Source organism: Aythya fuligula, chromosome Z (genome assembly GCF_009819795.1).
Source record: "Aythya fuligula isolate bAytFul2 chromosome Z, bAytFul2.pri, whole genome shotgun sequence".
NCBI classification, from domain to species: Eukaryota; Metazoa; Chordata; class Aves; order Anseriformes; family Anatidae; genus Aythya; species Aythya fuligula.
In genome coordinates, this window is record NC_045593.1 from 25,591,872 (window position 1) to 25,609,503 (window position 17,632).

Sequence of the window (17,632 nt, forward strand, 5' to 3'; positions counted from 1 at the left end):
CATCAACATCTCAATTACATGCAACAAATGGAAAGTTAAACTGGCCAATTCTGATTATCGAATACTCTATAATGGAAACTATGGAAAACATGTCACTGAAAACAGTATCATATTTCAGGCTTAATGTTTTGAAAGCTGAATGCTTCAAGTTCTGCTTCTGAAATGTACTGTATGTACAAAAATACAAGTAAGTAGGTAAATACAGTATCTTAAGTATCCAGATATGAGAAAAGTGCGCAAAAAAGTTAAATTTAGTTCTAAACTGTGACAGAATGTTCAGACCTTGTTCTTTTCCTTTTGGAAAAAGTAAACAAATAGTAGTGAATTTGAAAAATTAGTGTGCATAGAGGAAGGTGTGTGTGTGAAAATGTGGTATGAAAAGAAAACATGAACATTTTGCCCTTTATTTTAGCTTTAGAAAAAAATCAAAATGCAAGTTTTGCAACGTTCATTGCCTTTAGTTTCAATGGTATATACATTTTAATAACTGAGTAAACATAAAAGCTGTGTTTAATGATTTCTCTTTTCCCCTCCCCCTCAAGGGAATTTGCTGTTCTCCTTCAAAAAAATCTCATAGGTTGATGGAAAATAACTCTTTTTGAACCTAAAAATAGAAAAGCAAATAATACTGTCTTGAATTAAATCAAGCAACCTTGATCAAACAATTAACTCAGCCTCTATTAAATCAATATTTGCTGATGCTAATACTGGAGCTACTTCCAGCAGTTGGAATTACAGCCACTGATTTGGTATCTTTATTACTAGTAATTAGGTTGCTGTCTTTCCCCAGTACTACTTTTCAAAGCTAGTACAGTACTTGGCTGACTTGTAGCAGCTGACCTAGGTGATACCTGTATTACACACTCGATGTGCTGCTGAAGGTTCTTTACAATGCTTGGAGGCCCTCTCTGGTGTTGTGATTCCACAGGCATTTAGGTTGTTCAGGGACACATTGCCACAGCCCAGCTTGGATCAATTTGTTGTAGAACACAGCTTCAAGCTACTTTGGCAAAACACTTTTTTATGATGTGAATGAACATCAGGGAGAATTCCTTCTGTTATAATATCAATGTATTCCACTTAGAATTTTTCTTAAGGTACCACTGCAGTGCTGCTTCTGTGGCAGCTTTAGTTCACAATGGGTTCTTGTCCTCCTGGTACTGTTCTGAACTGTCCATCCTTAGCAGCACTTCTAGTGGAGCACTTAACTGTGACAAATTAGGAATTAATTTGCTCTGATGTGCTAACGTGACCATGAAGCTCTCTACAAGACCTTTATTTATTCTCTTTTCATTTCCATAATACATTCTTTGCTTCCTGGATCTGATTATGTTCTTTTGGCTATTAAGTTCTCCTTAAACAGTCTTATCTAGTACAGGCTGATCAGATGATTGCTCTTTTTAGGCCAAGGACTTTCTTTGGCATGCTTTCAGGATTGCAGTAGCATCTCCATGTACATTTTGGTCTTGGATTAGCTGATCATTATTCTGTCATTCTCCTAATACTGGAGGACGTTTTGATTCAAATTCCAGAATTATGTAATCCAATATATACCTAATGAACAGATGTACAAAATGGAAGATTTAAGAGCAAAGTCACAATAAGAACAAATAATTAAGCTTGATAATGGATTACTATGTAACTATTACTACAGGGCATGAGATTAGACCTTAATCTTCCATTTCAACCTTTTGAAATTTTCTGTGTTCATCATTTGCTGTAGTTGATAGAGCGTGTGAAAAAACTTATTTTGCATCCAAACCTGAGATTACTTTGCGTTCTAGAATCATAGAATAGTTCAGGTTTGAAGGGACTTTAAAGATCATCTAACTCCAACCCCCCTGCCGTAAGCAGGGACACCTCCCTCTGGATCATGTTGGCCGAAGCCCTGTCCAGCCTGGCCTTGAACACCTCAGGGGATGCTTCTCTGGGCAACCAGTTCCAGTGCCTCACTACCAGTACAATGAAGAACTTCTTCATAATGCCTCATCTAAATCTATCCTCTTTTAGTTTAAGACCATTCCCCCTTGTCCTATCATTATCTACCTGAGCTAAGAGTCCTTCTCCATCCTTTTTATAAGACCCCTTTAAGTACTGAAAGGCCGAAATGAGATCTCCCCGGAGCCTTCTTCAGGCTGAACAACCCCATCTCTCTCAGCCTTTCTTCATAGCAGAGGTGCTCCAGCCCTCTGATCATCCTTGTGGCCCTCCTCTGGACTCACTATTAACAAGTCCACATCTTTCTTACGCAGGGGGGCAGACCTGGATGCAGCACTCCAGGTGGGGTCTCATGAGGGCAGAGCAGAGGGGGACAATCACCTCCCTTCACCTGCTAGTCACATCTCTGTTGATGCAGCTCAGGGCACAGTTGGCCTTTTGGGCTGCAAGCGTGAACTGTTGGCTCACGTCAAGCTTTTCATCCTCCAGAACCTCCAAGTCCTTCTCTGCAGGGATTCTCTCAATTCGTTCTTCTCCCATTCTGTGTTCCTGTCTGGGTTTGCCCAACCCTAGGTGCAGCACCTTGCACTTGGCCTTGTTGAACCTCATTAGGTTCACATGGGCCCACTTCTCCAGCCTGTCCAAGTCCCTTTGGATGGCATCTCTTCCTTTGGTATCAGCCTCATCACTCAGCTTGGTGTCATCAAAGTTGGTGAGGTTGCACTTGATCCCACTGTATATGTCATTGATGAAGATATTGAAAAGCAGCAGTCCCAAGGTGGTCCCTAGAGGGAGACCACTTGTTACCAGCCTCCACCTGGACAGGGAGCTGTTGACCGCTACTCTCTGGGTGGGGCCATCAACCCAATTCCTTATCCACAAACTGGTCCACCCTTCAAATCCATATATTTCCGATTCAGAGGTTAGGATGTCATGTGGGACCATGACAAAAGCCTTAGAGAAGTCCAGGTAAATGACATCAGCTGGTCTTCCCTTATTGACTGATGCAGTTGCTCCATCACAGAAGGACTCCAGTCTGGTCAGGCATGATTTACCCTCGGTGAAGCCATGCTGGCTGTCTCAGATCACCTACTTGTCCTTCTTGTGCCTTAGCATTGCCTCTAACAGGATTCATTCCATGATCTTGCCAGGCACAGAGGTGAGGCTCACCAGTCTGTAGTTCCTCAGGTCCTCCTTTCTACCCTTTTTCCAGTCACTGGGGACTCCACTTCACTGCCCTGATTTTTCAAATATGATGGAGAGGGCCTTGGCAACTACACGGCCAAGTCTCTCAGGACCCTGGGATGCATGTCATCAGGGCCCATAGACTTGTGGTTGTTGTTTCAGGAAGTCCCGAACTTGCTCTTTGCTTACAGTGGGAGGGATTCTGCTCTGCCAGTCCTGCCCAGTGTCAGGGACAGAGAGATGTGGGAAGCCTGATGACTAGTGAAGACTGAGACAAAAAAGTTAAGTACCTCTGCCTTCTCTGCATCTGTCATTACCTGTTCTCCATCTCCATTTGTCAGAGGTGCTACACTCTCTCTGGTCTTTCTTTTGCAGCCAAAGTACTTGTAGAACCCCTTCTTGTTAGTCTTTGCATCCATGGCCATGCTTAGTTTTGTCATTGCCTTGGCTTTCCTGATCCTGCCCCTGCACATCCGGACAGCATTTCTGTATTCTTCCCAGGGCACATGGCCCTGTTTCTACCATCTACATCCATCTGTGCATTTCCTTCTCTTGCGTAAGTTTGACCAGAAGGTCCTTCCTTATTCAGCCATGCCAGTTTCCTACCTTCCCTGCTTGATTTATTGTATATTAGAATACAGAGCTCTTGCTCTCTAAGCAAAATATCCTTAAGGAGTTGCCAGCTGTGACCAGATTCTCTGTCCCTAAGGACCTTGTCCTATGGGATCTCATTCACTAATTCTTTGAACAGCTGGAAGTAGGCTCTTCTGAAGTTCAGGATCCTGACTTTGCTCCTTGCTAGGCCATATCCCTCAAGATTACAAACTCAATCAGGGCGTGGTCACTGCAACCCAGGCTTAAACCTTCTAATGTTGAAATCAAGTAAGTTAGTCTCTTAAGGCTAATGATCTTCAACTGTTATTCTCAAAATTAGGTGTTAAAGACATCAGCTTCTTACACACTTAAGACCTACATGTTTTTAGCTCATCTGTTATGTGTTCAGGGTTTACATTTGCTTAATGACATCAAGCTTCACTGCCAAAGCAAATTTAAGGATTTTTCTTAGTAGTGATGGAAATTTGTTATACGTATTTCTAGCTACATACTGAGTTCTTCTCTATAGACAATATAGGAAGAAGAGAAAAAAAAACATTATTCTTGAATCTATACTCATTAGCAAAAAGCATCCTGATCCGAAATGTGGGTCCATGAGTAAGATTAAAAGGTGGATTCTTTTCCCTTTAAAAAATAGGCTATAAGGAAAATTGCTATAAGATAAATTATCAAACTGTTCCTTTTGTCTGTGCCCAGACCAGTGAGGAAAATACTCTAAGGAACATATGACTTGGAGGCTACTGTGTTATTTGGGAATTTTAATTTTTATTATTTTGTACAAAACCTAGTATATGAAGTATTGCATTTAATGGTATGACACACAGTTGTGATCAGGAAAAAAAAAAAAAAACGTTTTGGTATAACAGTTTGTGAACTTGGAAATGCTCTTCCTTTTAATTTACATATGATAACCTTTTTTCAAAGTTACTACTAAGAAGGATGTCACCTTAGTGTCATTTTTCATTTAAAAATGCAGGTGCAATGGTATTTAGTAGTGAGAGAAAGGAAAAGACCACATGCCTGTAATAGAGAATATATAGGTCACTCATGAAACTATGAGAACCTGGATAATAAGAAAGTCTGGCAAATGCTGAGTATTATAACATCGGCTTTGTAGACACCTTAATATTTGTTTCAGCTACTTTGTGAGGACTTTTTTTTGAGATACAGAGATAGCTTTCTTCTCTGTACTACTTCATTAGCAGTCATCCAGGCTTACCAGGCAGCTTCTTGTCTGTTTCTGTTATGTATTTGAAATGAAGTACCAGTGTATAGCTTTTATAGGATATTCAGTACAGATCTTTACAAGAGATACAGAATCTTTGTACATACAGAATCTATACAGAATTCTATACAGAATCTTTAAAACATTTTAATTTAAATAATTTTTATAAGAATGGTTATATTTTGTAGCTAAATTCAGCATTTCCGAGATGCAGTTTCTTACAGTATTTAAGAGCCTTTTTTGTTATATAAAATCATGTATTGTGTTACAGGGATGCAGCTTTCAGGGGTGGGCAGGAGGGTTGTTATCAGTAATGTAACTTTATTATACCATAATACAGTCAGACTGATACAATCATTTTGTTTAATTGCAGATTGGCAAAAGAAAAACTTATGTACGAAAAAGAAGCAAAACAACAAGAAGAAAAGATTGAAAAAATGAAAGCTGAAGCATGTGATGATTATGGAATAAAGAAGCAGGTAAACTATCCCAAAACTTGTAAAATCCTTCTTTGCTTTAATTTAATCATTGTCATCCTTAAACAAAAAAACTCATGTACTTTTTTCAGACTCCTCCAGATTAAAATCCTATCAATTACGAAAGTCACAATATGCATTTGTGAAAAATTCCTGCCCTCCAGAACCCTTAACTATAAGGAGACTTGGGTATAGATTATTTACCACTTGGTACCAAATGGCTATCACTAACAATGAATATCAGGCTATTGTGAACTCCCATTCTCAGAAATACTGTCATCCTGAAAATAAACGTTCTGGATGCATTTAAGTGCAATTGTTACTGTGAAGTGAGAATACACTAGAATTGAAATGTTTCTTCTTTGTATGCTATTATCAGTTTGTTGAAATCACAGACCTCTAAGGAAGAGCAATGGGTATGCGCCTGTCCTAGCAGTTGCTGAGGTTTGTAGTGAAGGCACTAACTAGCAAGGTGCATGCTGTAGTTAGGTGTGCTCAAGGGTGTCATTTACAGTCACTGTTAAAACAGAATGTTGTCTTTGAACAACTTTTTTTTCCTAGGTGTTTTCTCTTAAGTCTTCACTGAAACTATAAATAAAACATACTTTCACTCATAGGCTGGTTTCACTAGTTTGGTGGCCTCATGTTATAAAACCTCCTGTTGTCCTATCTTCATTTTAGAACAGGTGAAACAAAACCCAAATATAAAAATAAATTTAAAAAAAAAAAGGAAAAAGTCCTTTTAAAACAAGGTAAAACATGTAATAAATTCAGATTTCAGTTCATGTGTGCATGTCTGTTCTTGTTTTCACTGTGATATGGGAAAGAAATACAAACATGAAATTTCTGTAAGACGTATTTCTAGAGTTGTAAGACATTGTATTTCTAGAGTTGAGCTGTCTCTGCCTCACCACTGAGACTCCTACAGAAACAGTAATATTCCTGAAGATCTGCTGATGCTAACAAGAACTAGTGAATGCAATTCCCATTTTTAGTGTCTCACATCTGTCAGATTATTTGATTGTACCATGGTATTTCCTCAGTGACATGCAAGAAATCACTGAAGTGAAATCCAGTGGAGTCTGTGAACTTTTGCTGTGAAATGAAATGTTACACACTACTTGAAAGTGTTCTCAGAGACCACTGACAAAAGTCTTCAAAGAGAATGGTCTAAATTCATTCAGCACTGCCTGAATTGAAAAGCAATCCCTGCAATGATATCTGTTCTTATAGTGTGCTCTACATTTGGAAAGTTGTATTTTTAGGTTAGGAAGAACCTGGAGGCTTAAAACCAGTGTACACACTTGTCATAAGGTGAAATCTCTTACACTAAACAAAATTATAAAATATCAGGAGAGCTTGCTCAAAAACATATTTTGGATGGACTTAGTATTTTGAGAAGTTTTTTTTTAAAAAAAAAAAAAACAAACAACACGGTCAAACATTTAAAGGATCGTTTTTAGTTAATATCGCCCTAATCTTAGTTTATTTAAAAATATGGCTATAGTCTTTGTTTCAGTAATTAAAAGTACCATTTGTGAGATCACAGAATTGTTTTAAGTTAGGAAGGACTTTTGGAAGTCATCTGTTCCAGCCCCCCTACTGAAGCAGGGCCACCTAGAGCACGTTGCCTGGGACCATATCCAGATGCCTTTTGAAAACCTCCGAGGAGGGAGACTCCACGACCTCTCTTGGCAACCTGTTCCATCACTCCATCACTCAGAGTAAAGAAGTACTTCCTGATGTTCAGGTGGAACCTCTCGTGTTCCAGTTTGTGCCCATTGTCTAGTACTGGGCACCACTGAGAAGAACCAGTCTCAGTCATCTTTGTACCTTCCCTTCATTGGTATACATTGGTAAGATCCCACCTCAGTCTTTTCGCTGGGCTGAACAGCCCCAACTCTCTGACTGTCCTCACAGGAGATGTGATCTGGTTTCTTCATCATCTTCCCGGCCCTTTATCAGACTCTTTTCAGGATGTTCATGTCTCTCTTGTACTAAGTAGCCTAGCATGGGAGGCAGTACTACAGCAGTGTGGCCTCACCAACACTGAGTTGGAAGGATCAGCTCCCTAAACTTGCTTTGACAAATGCAGCCTAAGATACCACTAGCTTTCTTTCTGAGTGCTGGCTCATGTTCATCTTGGTGTCTACCAGGACTCACAGGTCCTTTTCTGCAGAGCTTTCCAGCAGGGTGGATGCCAGTATGTACTAGTGCCTGTTCCTCATCAGGCACTGGACTTTGCACCTTTCCTTAGTGAACTTTGAGGTTTCTGCCAGCCTGTTTCTCGAGCCTGTTGAGGTTCCTCTGGATGGTAGCACAACCCCTGTAATGTATCTACTAGTCTTGCACTGTCTGCAAACTTGCTGAGGGTGAGCTGTGCACTATTATCCAGATCATTAACTATGTTAAGCAGGACTGTTCCAGTATTGACCACTGGAATACTTACTCATTACTGGCCTCCAACTAGACTTTGTGCCACTGATTGCTGCCCTCTGGGTCCAGCCATTCAGCCTCACTGTCTGCTCATCCAACCCATATGTCAGCTTCTTTATATGGATGTGGGACACAGAATCTCAGAATTTCTAGGTTGGAAAAGACCTCAAGATCATCGAGTCCAACCTCTGACCTAACACTAACAGTCCTCCACTAAAACAACACCATCAAAGGCCTTACTGAAGTCCAGGTAGAAAATATCCACTGCTCTCCCTTCATCCACCAAGCTGGTCATTTCATCATAGAAGCTGATCAGGTTGGCAAAGCGTGACTTCACCATGGTGAATCCATGCAGACCACTCTGAAGATTTTCTTGTCATTTAATGGGAAAGGATAGGAATTAATTCAATCATTTGAGATTATGAAAATAATTTTAACTATTATTTTAGCTGAGGTATCAGTTAATAGGTAAGTATATACAGATACGTGTCAATCCATAGTTGAAGGAGGAAGGCTTAAAAAGCTTAAAACCATTACTTTCCTCTTAATGAACCATTAATCTCATTTAACTTTCTAGTTAGAACCCTGCAATAGAATATGGGTTACCAGTACAGAAGTGACTAAGGAAGATTTTACTTTAAAAAGAATAATCACATTCCTACATCATAGTCAGACTTCAGTGCGTGTCTGGTCTGCAAGAAGGCATCAGTCCCTCTGTAGAACAATAGTTAGGGTTTGACTTAGTGTTTTTCTTCTAACTCATTAGGTAGTGTGGCAACTTGTGGTTCCTGCAAACTCAAGTGATCTCTAGCAGAGACAGTGACCAAACTGGGTTGTTGACAGTTGCTGGGTGCTAGCCTTCACCTGCAGAAGGACTAATTTAATGAAGAGCAGGTTCAGTACCTGAGAAACAAAAAGGAGAGTTCACTCTCCATGCTAGTATGCTCTGACCAAGAATATAATTCAAAGACTTAGTATAGTACCGTTGTTCCTGGCGCACATTGTATTTATACTACTTGCTGTATTTCAGCTCATGTACTAAGAAAGAACTATGTGTGGTAGAATGTGTATCCCAGGGAAAGAATCTCTAGTATAATAGGGCAAGGAAGCTCTTTCTTTCCTATTACTTACAGCTTATTTAAATATATAAATAAAAAAACAACTCTGCAGTACCTACTTTTATAGATAAAAAGACAGATGAGAAGTATAGAAATAGGGGAAAACTTATAACAATTTATTTTGGCTAAATTGTCAGATAAAAAAGAAGTCGTAATAAACGAAGAGCAGTATGAAGGGGAAAATATATGAGGAAAGAGAAATTCTAAGTATCTTTGTAAGATACTAAACTGAAAATAGGCTTATTAAAAACTGAACTCAAGTAATTTATACAAAAATTTGGAATAAAAAAGTTTATACACTTCTGAAGCATTCTACTAAATTCAAATTCTGAATTTAGTTTCTGTAAAGAGTCATTAAGAGCCCTGATTGCAGAAAGCAATGCAACTGTACTTCTGTGTTTTGTTTTCTTTTTCTTGTAACAAAGCCTGAGTTTCTACACAGTTGTAATGGTTTTCCATATATGAAGTCTTCACAGAGGGTTTCATGATCTTTATCTTCTTTATCTATAATAGAAGCTTCACACTGCAGTCAATTATGAGAGTAGACTAATGTTAGGGACCAGTAGTTTTCTGTATTTCTGTGGCTGTTGATTTGTACTGGGTACAGATTACATCCTTTCCCATCTAATGCTTTTATCTCAAGGCTTATGAATGTGCAAAAAAATGGGGTATCTACTCTGTTTCCTCTCAATGGGATTGTCGATCTACTTCAGAGTTTTTGTTAACTGTAAGAGTTTTTATTGATAACAAATTACCTTTTTTATTAATAGTTATCTTACAGTTCCAAGTTACTTCTAATATAATGTCATTTCCAGATGAATTAAAACTCTAATGGACTTAACATAGAATTTAATATCTGCATGACAGAGTATGTACAGTTTTGCTAGTATAGTTTTTTACACGTATTAATGAAAACAGCAATATTTTTCTTGCTTTGTTGAGATGGAGGCAGACTATTTCCTGAAACAGCTAACAAAAATGCTTACCACAAAGAAGGCTAATATCCGGGGCTGCATTAAGCAAAGCATTGCCAGCAGGTTGAGAGAGGTGATCCCTTCCCCCCCCACCTCAGCATCGATGAGGTCGCACCTGTGTGGTACTGTCTGCAGTTCTGGGCTCCTCAGTACAAGAGAGATATGGACATCCTGGAGAGAGTCCAACAAGGGGACATGAAAATAATGAGGGAACCAGAGCCTCTCTCCTATGAAAAGAGGCTGTGAGAATAGCTGAAGGGAGACTGCAATGAAGATGGAGCCAGGCTGTTTTCACTTGTGCTCAGTGCCAGGACAAGAGGCAGTGGCCTCAGACTGGAACACGGGAGGTTTTCCCTGAACACCAGGCAGCACTTCTGTGCTGTGCATGTGATGGAGCACTGGCACAGGCTGCCCAGAGAGGTTGTAGAATCTCCCTCCTTTGGAATACTTAGAAGCAACCTAGGTGTGGTCCTGGGCCTTGAGCAGGTGATTAGACAAATTGACCTCGGGTAGTCCCTCCCACCTTAAATCATCTGTTGTTAAGATTATCTGTTTTCAGTTGCGCAACAGTCAAAGTGCATGTGATTGTGAGACAGTATGTAAAAGGATGAACACACACACATGTACTCATGTTCATTTAATTCATATATAAATATATGACTCATTCACATTGCTGATTTTTCTTAGCCTTTTATGTTTAGAACACCTTTCCTGTCATATTAAACATTGTCACCATACCCTGTGGCATAGTAGCTTATTGGAGTTTCTTCTAAGATCAAGGAATAATAAATAACCCCATAAGGTCTTTCCTGTTGTTTGAAAACAACTTGTGGATCAGCACATGACAAAATCTCTTATTTAGTTGTGGGTCACCTGAAAAGAAAAACAGAATCTGCTTTCACCTTCTTGAAGCCAATAAAATTTGTCCCCATTATATTGTACAGGTCAGTCAGGCTCAGCAAAATTGCTTCCTGTTGCAGAGTACTTGGTATTGACGCTCATAAGCAGTTACTTTTATTGCTGTTCTTAAAGTTAACAAAAATCTGATGTTCTAATATGAGTGCTTGGCGATTCAAAAAGTCAACAATCTTTCTCATCTAAGCAGTTCTGATCTGCCTAGGTAAGTTGAAATAGTGCCTTTGAACTTTTATTATGGGGCCTCTTAAATCATAGAATCATAGAGTGGTTTGGGTTGGAAGCGACCTTGAAGATTGTCTTGTTCCAACCCCCCTGCCATGGGCAGGGACACTTCCCACCAGCCCAGGTTACCCAAAGCCCCATCCAGCCTGGCCTTGAACGCTTAGAAGGATGGGGCATCCACAGCTTCTCCAAGCAGCCTGTGCCAGTGCCTCATCGCCCTCTGAGTGAAGAATTTCTTCCTAGCCTCTAATCTAAGTCTCCCCTATTTTAGTTTAAAACCATTTCCCCATGTCTTATCGTTATTTGCCTGAGCAAAAAGTTGCATCTCCATCTTCTCATCTTAAAGACGTCTTTAAGTACTGAAAACCTGCAGTGAGGAAGCCTTCTCTTCCATAGCCTGAACAGCCCCAGCTCTCTCAGTCTTTCTTCGTAGCAGAGGTGCTCCAGCACTCTGATCATTTTCATGGCCCTCCCCTGGACCTGTTGTAAGATCCCTGCATCTTTATTGTGCTTGGGGGCCCCAGACCTGGTGTGGTGGTTGAGCCCTTCTCTGCAGGGCTGCTCTCAGTGAGTTCTTCTGTTGGTCTGTGCTCATGTCTGGGATTGCCCCAGCCCATGTGCAGCACCTTGCACTTGGCCTTGTTGAACTTTATGCAGTGGGCACCTCATGGGCCCACTTCTTAAGTTTGTTCAGGTCCCTTTGGATGGCATCTCTTCCTTCTTTGGTATCAGCCTCACCACTCAGCTTAATGTCATCTGTAAACTTGCTGAGGGTGCACTCAGTCACGTTGTCTATGTCATTGATAAATCAAAGTTGCTTATGTCTAAAGCCTCAGCTTATGTGTAAAGCATCCTCAGCTGTTTTCCGTAGAGTTGTGTTTGGCCTTTGTGCTTATTGTGAATAGGTAAAATAGTTGTCTTTTTACTTGTCATGGTGCCCTTCCACTTAATCAACTGCTCTCTGTGTTCGTATTTATTTGGCTTTTCTGTCTGTGGTCCTATTTTATCTGTTATTGCAATCTGGATTGTACGGAAAACGGTTTGAAGGCCATTGATAGTATATTAGGCACACCAGTTCTTTGACATCTGATCCAATTTATGAAAAATCCACGTTGTGTTTAGTAAATAGGCTACATAAACCTCAACAGTTAGAGAGCTCCATCACATCTGAGCAGGCTCCTTTCCGTTGCAAGATGCCAAACATCTGTTCCCTTAGTAGAAATATGTTCAGTCCTGAAAGGCAACTGACTAGAAATGTGGCTGTTTGAAGAGATTTAACTGGCTTCTTAAATACACTTAAAAGAATGGGGACATCATCCTCTCTGTAGTTGCCATAACTCTTCTGGTCCTATGTGCACTTATTGACAACAAATTGAATTTGCTATCTGTATGGTTTTGTGCTTTATTGCTTTGTCTTAACACTTCATTTAACTGCACTTCAGTTACTCCAGTTTTTTAATACTTCTATTTGGCATTGTAATTCACAGAAACCTTGAAGATGTTTATGGTTCTTTGCAAAGTTAGATCAGTTTCATATAATAACTTCTTCCGTGACCTGCTTATAATTTAAACTCCTTAGAGTTCAGTCAGATTGTTTCTAGAGTGTGCTGAGGAGAGAGGGTTGTTCGTTAATTTTCAAAACAGTATGAGAGTAGACACTTTTTTAAATTCCAGCCCTAAAACATATCAATTATTTGAGCTTTAGACTGTGCTTTATTATATACATTTGCAACAGTAAAATGTCTGTCTGGAATAATCAGTATTGCTTGAAAAAAGTGTGTGTGTTTTTTGTCTTTTTTTTTTTTTTGTGTGTGTGCAGAAGTTATTAAAATTTGCTTAGGTCATTCAGTAATTAACTTTAATCTTGGTTCCATAAAATCCCTGTTCCATTCTCCAACCATTTGTACCTACAGAAGGTAGTTCCAGGATTTATCTTTCATCTGTTTCATATTGTTGCATAACTGCTGGCAAATATAAATAAAACCCAGTCACCCCTTTTGGATCTCATTCATATTCTGTTTTGAACTGAGGGATTTTGGTAGTTTTGTTCGTTTCTTACAGTAGCCAGGACTGGAGCTTGCAGGTCCTAGATTTGTGTCTTCTCTTCCCAGATCGCTTATGGAGTGGCATATATAAAATAAATGACTAGTTTCCACATCATCCACCAGCTTTAAAATACACAACTAGTTAGCAGTACCATCCGAAGGATATCATCAATGGATATTCTCACTCCCACAGATATTCTTTATAGAAACAAGTTGTAGTACATAAAGCAGAAGGCATCATCTCATGCATTTTGACACACCTCATTCTCTGGAATTTACAAGCCTTTATGTATTTGATTGCTACTGAAAGTGTAATATGCAGAGTGACTAATCATGTTTTTAACACAGTCCAATACTGAGTGCTTAAAAGAAAAATGGTAATGTTGATGAGAATTGTAACTTGAAGGTGCTTAACTTTATTTTAACACATCACCTATATTGCTTTATTAAAGTATATGAATTTTGCCCTAGATTCTCTGAAAATAAGCTAGAAACAAAGTTTTTAAACTCATTCTCTTAATAATGTCTTAAACAGAAAACATAAACATAAGACATCTAAGTACATGAAATAATGTTTCACAACAAGCCTTCCTACAAAACATTCTTAGCCGTAGTTTTTCTTCCATTTTGTGATGATGGTGTTCCCTTTGGTTCCCTTCAGTATGGCAGCTTTAATACTGAAAGTAAAATGAAACACAGGAATGACAGAATGTGGTGAGCCATTTAAAGTGAATACCTTCTGTTGCAGGTTATCGTGAATGCAGAAATGGCTTTGTACTTAAATATCTAACTGATTTTCATCTCTAAATAGATTTAACTTTACTGAACAACTCTGCATACCTTTTCTTCTCAGTGGTTGGATTTCAGATCCAGAAATGTTCCATGAAATAAATGTTCCCTTATATAAATCTGAAGTTGTTTTCTGTAGGAGGAGGCAGGATGTTCAGATTCAGTGGGGTGCCAGTTTAGTAATTTTGTTCAAAGTGCATGGTGAGAATAATCTTTCTCCTAAAATGAAGCACAAGGATAAGTAATAACTTTTTATGCATGATAAGCATCAAAAATATGAGCCTGCTGGTCTTTGCTTTTCATTTTTCTTTACCTTTGTCTTTCAGTCAGAGCCTCCTGCAGTGTGCACACAATGTGATCAATAACTCAATAACTTTTTTCATGCAGTAATTATCTCTATGTGGTATTATCTGAACACTGTTTTTCTTTATTACCCAAAAGATGCAGGAGATATTTATATAACCAGCTGATCCCATTTTGGATGAAGCTGCTTTGTGACAGCAGGAGAAAGTTTGTTTTAAATAGCCTTTTTTAACGAATGTTGTATGGAAAGCTTACCAGGCTGTACTTTTCTAAGGGAAAAAATATTGTAAATACTGTTTTCTACTTAATACTTTATAATTAATTAAGCACAAAGTAATGGAAATGTCCTGTAAATTAACAGAGTTTTAAGCAATTATGCTAAGTGAATGTCTTTTACTAAAATAGGTGAAATTTCAGAAAAAAGGTACAATTCTTCTGAAGTTCCTAGATGATGACCAGACTACTGATTTCTCATAGTAAAGACTTGTCTTAAAAAACAACATTTCTCTGTGGAATACATTTTCATTTCATTGGCTTCCAATTTTCACAGGTCGAGATCTTACAAGAGTCACGAATGATGATTCCAGACTGTCAGCGCAGATTAGAAATTGCACATGCAGATCTTACCCAACTACTAGTAAGTATAGCATCAAAAACTACTTACCGTGAAATGCTGATGTGCTTTGATGAACATGGATAAACATACTAGTCTGCAGTGCAATTGCAGCAGAATAGAGCTGGACTGAAAAATACCTTTTGTGGGACCTAAGGCTGGCATCCTGTAACAGATCCCAGTACTCCATCTCAGATAACCATCTACGCAGACTTAGTCTTCAGCCTGTGAAAATTCTATGTGTGCATATTTAATATACTAGAGACAGTCTTTGATGGAATGTATACCAACATTTACTTTAATACTGCTACAGATGACTCAGTTCCTTTGCTACTTACATGATTAGAAAAAATAGTTCACCCACATTAGGTAGTCTTCCTAGTTTTATACAGATGTATACAATATACTGGTAGTGAACTGAACTATTCAAAATCTTTTGCCTACTACTATTATTATGCTGTGGACAAGAAACAAGACAGCAGAGTCATTGCTGAGTACTGCCTCTGTACTATTTATTATTGAGGTGAGCAGCTAGGATGCATTTTTAGGATATGAATACCTGCAGGAATAAACAATATCTTGTACAAACAGATTTACTAAAAATATACTAGGTTTGGCTATTACTATGTTTATTTTAGAAGCTGACTTTTCCCCAAGAATTCTACTACAAAGGTAAATGCTACTGTGAGGCTATAAAATATATACTGTAAATTAAGCTTCAAACACATTTGATGGCTAAAATGCATATCCCTTCTCAGGGGAAAACATAAGGCATCTTGTCCTTTGGTGGTATGCCTCTACTTGTTTCCAAAATAAATGCTCAGAATGTGGCAAGATTTAGGATCCTTCTGCCATTCAGCAAGTTCAGACAGTTAGCTCATTGGCATGCAGAAGTGATGCTGTTGATCTGTACAGCATGCTATTCAAATACAAAATAAGAAATGTGGGGAGTTACTATTGTTGTTAAGAATTTGGAAGTCTTTAAAGGTTGCTTTATTTTCTTAGATGACCGTCAATGTTTTTATTAAAATTAACTGTTTAGTTACATATTTTTTAACTGTCAGACTCTTTAAGCTTTTTTTTAATGGTACTTTTGTTCTGAGTTCCCTTGTACTTACTGTGTCCTTGTTTTTAAATACTTTATTTTATTCAGAGAATAAAATATTCAGAATTATTAATAATTCATAAAAATATTCAGAATATTCAAAAAATAAAGTTATGCACAAGTCAAATCCACTTACACATGACAGATACTATAACAGACCTTAAATAGGACAAAAGAAATTACCTGTGTTTTGAGTCATGTAAAACTAGTGTTTACAATAAGGATATACCCTACATTTCATAATTTACTCCTCAATCACGTTCCAATATCAGTTATTTTTGAAGTACTCAAAAGTTTTGTTTTTAATTCCAGGAAAATGAAAAAGAATTGGAAGAAGCTGAAGAGTATAAAGAAGCACGTTCCATACTAGAGTCGGTGAAGCTGGAAGCTTAGAAGTTTTTCAGTACTCTTTATATGCATTAGCACTGGGTCCATTCCACACCTTTGTTTTACTACAGCTCTATTACTACTGCTGACTTGCTAAGGTTCCCTTTATGCAAACTGGCCTTTCTCTTACTGCAAGATGCATCAAATAAAGGATGTTCTGAAACATCTGTGTGTTCCAAATTCAGGCAAAATAGAAACATCACCAGTTCACCTCAACTACAAAAAGAATTTAAAAAAATAAAAAAAAATCTATTTAATATAAGCTTAAGCTAAGAAATAAAGCACAGTTCAAGTGTTTAGCTATGTAAGGAATGTGAGGTGCTAATAAATACTTTAGAAGCACCTTGTAATTGAAATAATTTCAAGCCATTATAGCATAAAATCTGTACTGAAAGAGGAGATGAACTAAATGACACTTCAAAGTCACCCATTTTTTTCTGTGATGCAGTTAATCTGTAATTTTATCAAGTATTACTCCTTGTTTATCTTTGAGCCTAAGATGGAATTAAGAGCTGATTCCAGACCTTTCTCAATTTGTCTGAGGTTGATTTGTAGAGCCCAATTCACACAATTTCCATTGATCAAATTAAGTTACTTTTTTCAATAAAAATAATTTTGTAGCTCTTTAGTATGTTGTCAGTTGGATCTGCTCGTAGGAGTGCTGGAGTGAACTCTTCCTGAAATCATAGCTGTTCACCTTGGTCAATGTGACTTTTTCGTACAAAGTTCAAACCCCAGAAGCTGAAAGGAAGCACATGGTAAGGGAATTATTATGCTTGATCTACATGGAAGATCATTAAAACACTCTGTACAAAAGCTGTGTTCTTTCAGAATGCCTTCTATAAACAGCAAAGAGAAAGCTCTGCTGATGAACAAAAAAGTTTTTTTTATATTAGTTTTTCGAGTTTTAAAGTTTTTTGGCTTGTTCCTTAAGGGCAACACAAAGCAAAGTATACCTTTTGTGTGGTGCTCTATTGAATGCTCTTTATAGATTTTTTTCGTTGTTGTTAGTTTGCCCAAGTTTGTGTAAACTGCAGTTTCATCTACATCTATTTGGCACAATGAAAGTAATGTGTACTTCTCAGTTACTCCTAAGCACTTCTTTGACAGATTGTCAGCCCTGCAAGATTTGAGTGGCTGCAGAATGACCTACTTTTGAATTAGGAGATGCCAGATCCCAGTCTTAGGCAGATTGTATGCCAGATCTGAGACAGTTTTAAGAGCATTTGTGACAACACTATGGTCTCATAGAGTATATGCACACCTTCTTCTCATAGGTATGT

The 17,632-nt window shown here is 38.2% G+C and overlaps 1 protein-coding gene across 1 annotated transcript in view; it reads left to right on the plus strand.

The window, feature by feature from the left end:
- Positions 1-16,977, plus strand: part of TBCA (tubulin folding cofactor A) — a 35,109-nt gene extending 18,132 nt beyond the window's left edge. Inside the window, exons 2-4 of the mRNA XM_032206487.1 lie at positions 5,337-5,442; positions 14,795-14,881; positions 16,275-16,977. Of these exons, the coding sequence (XP_032062378.1) occupies positions 5,337-5,442; positions 14,795-14,881; positions 16,275-16,355 (274 nt within the window). The 3' untranslated portion in view covers positions 16,356-16,977. The remainder of the gene's footprint in view (positions 1-5,336; positions 5,443-14,794; positions 14,882-16,274) is intronic.
- The last annotated feature ends 655 nt before the right edge of the window (positions 16,978-17,632 follow it).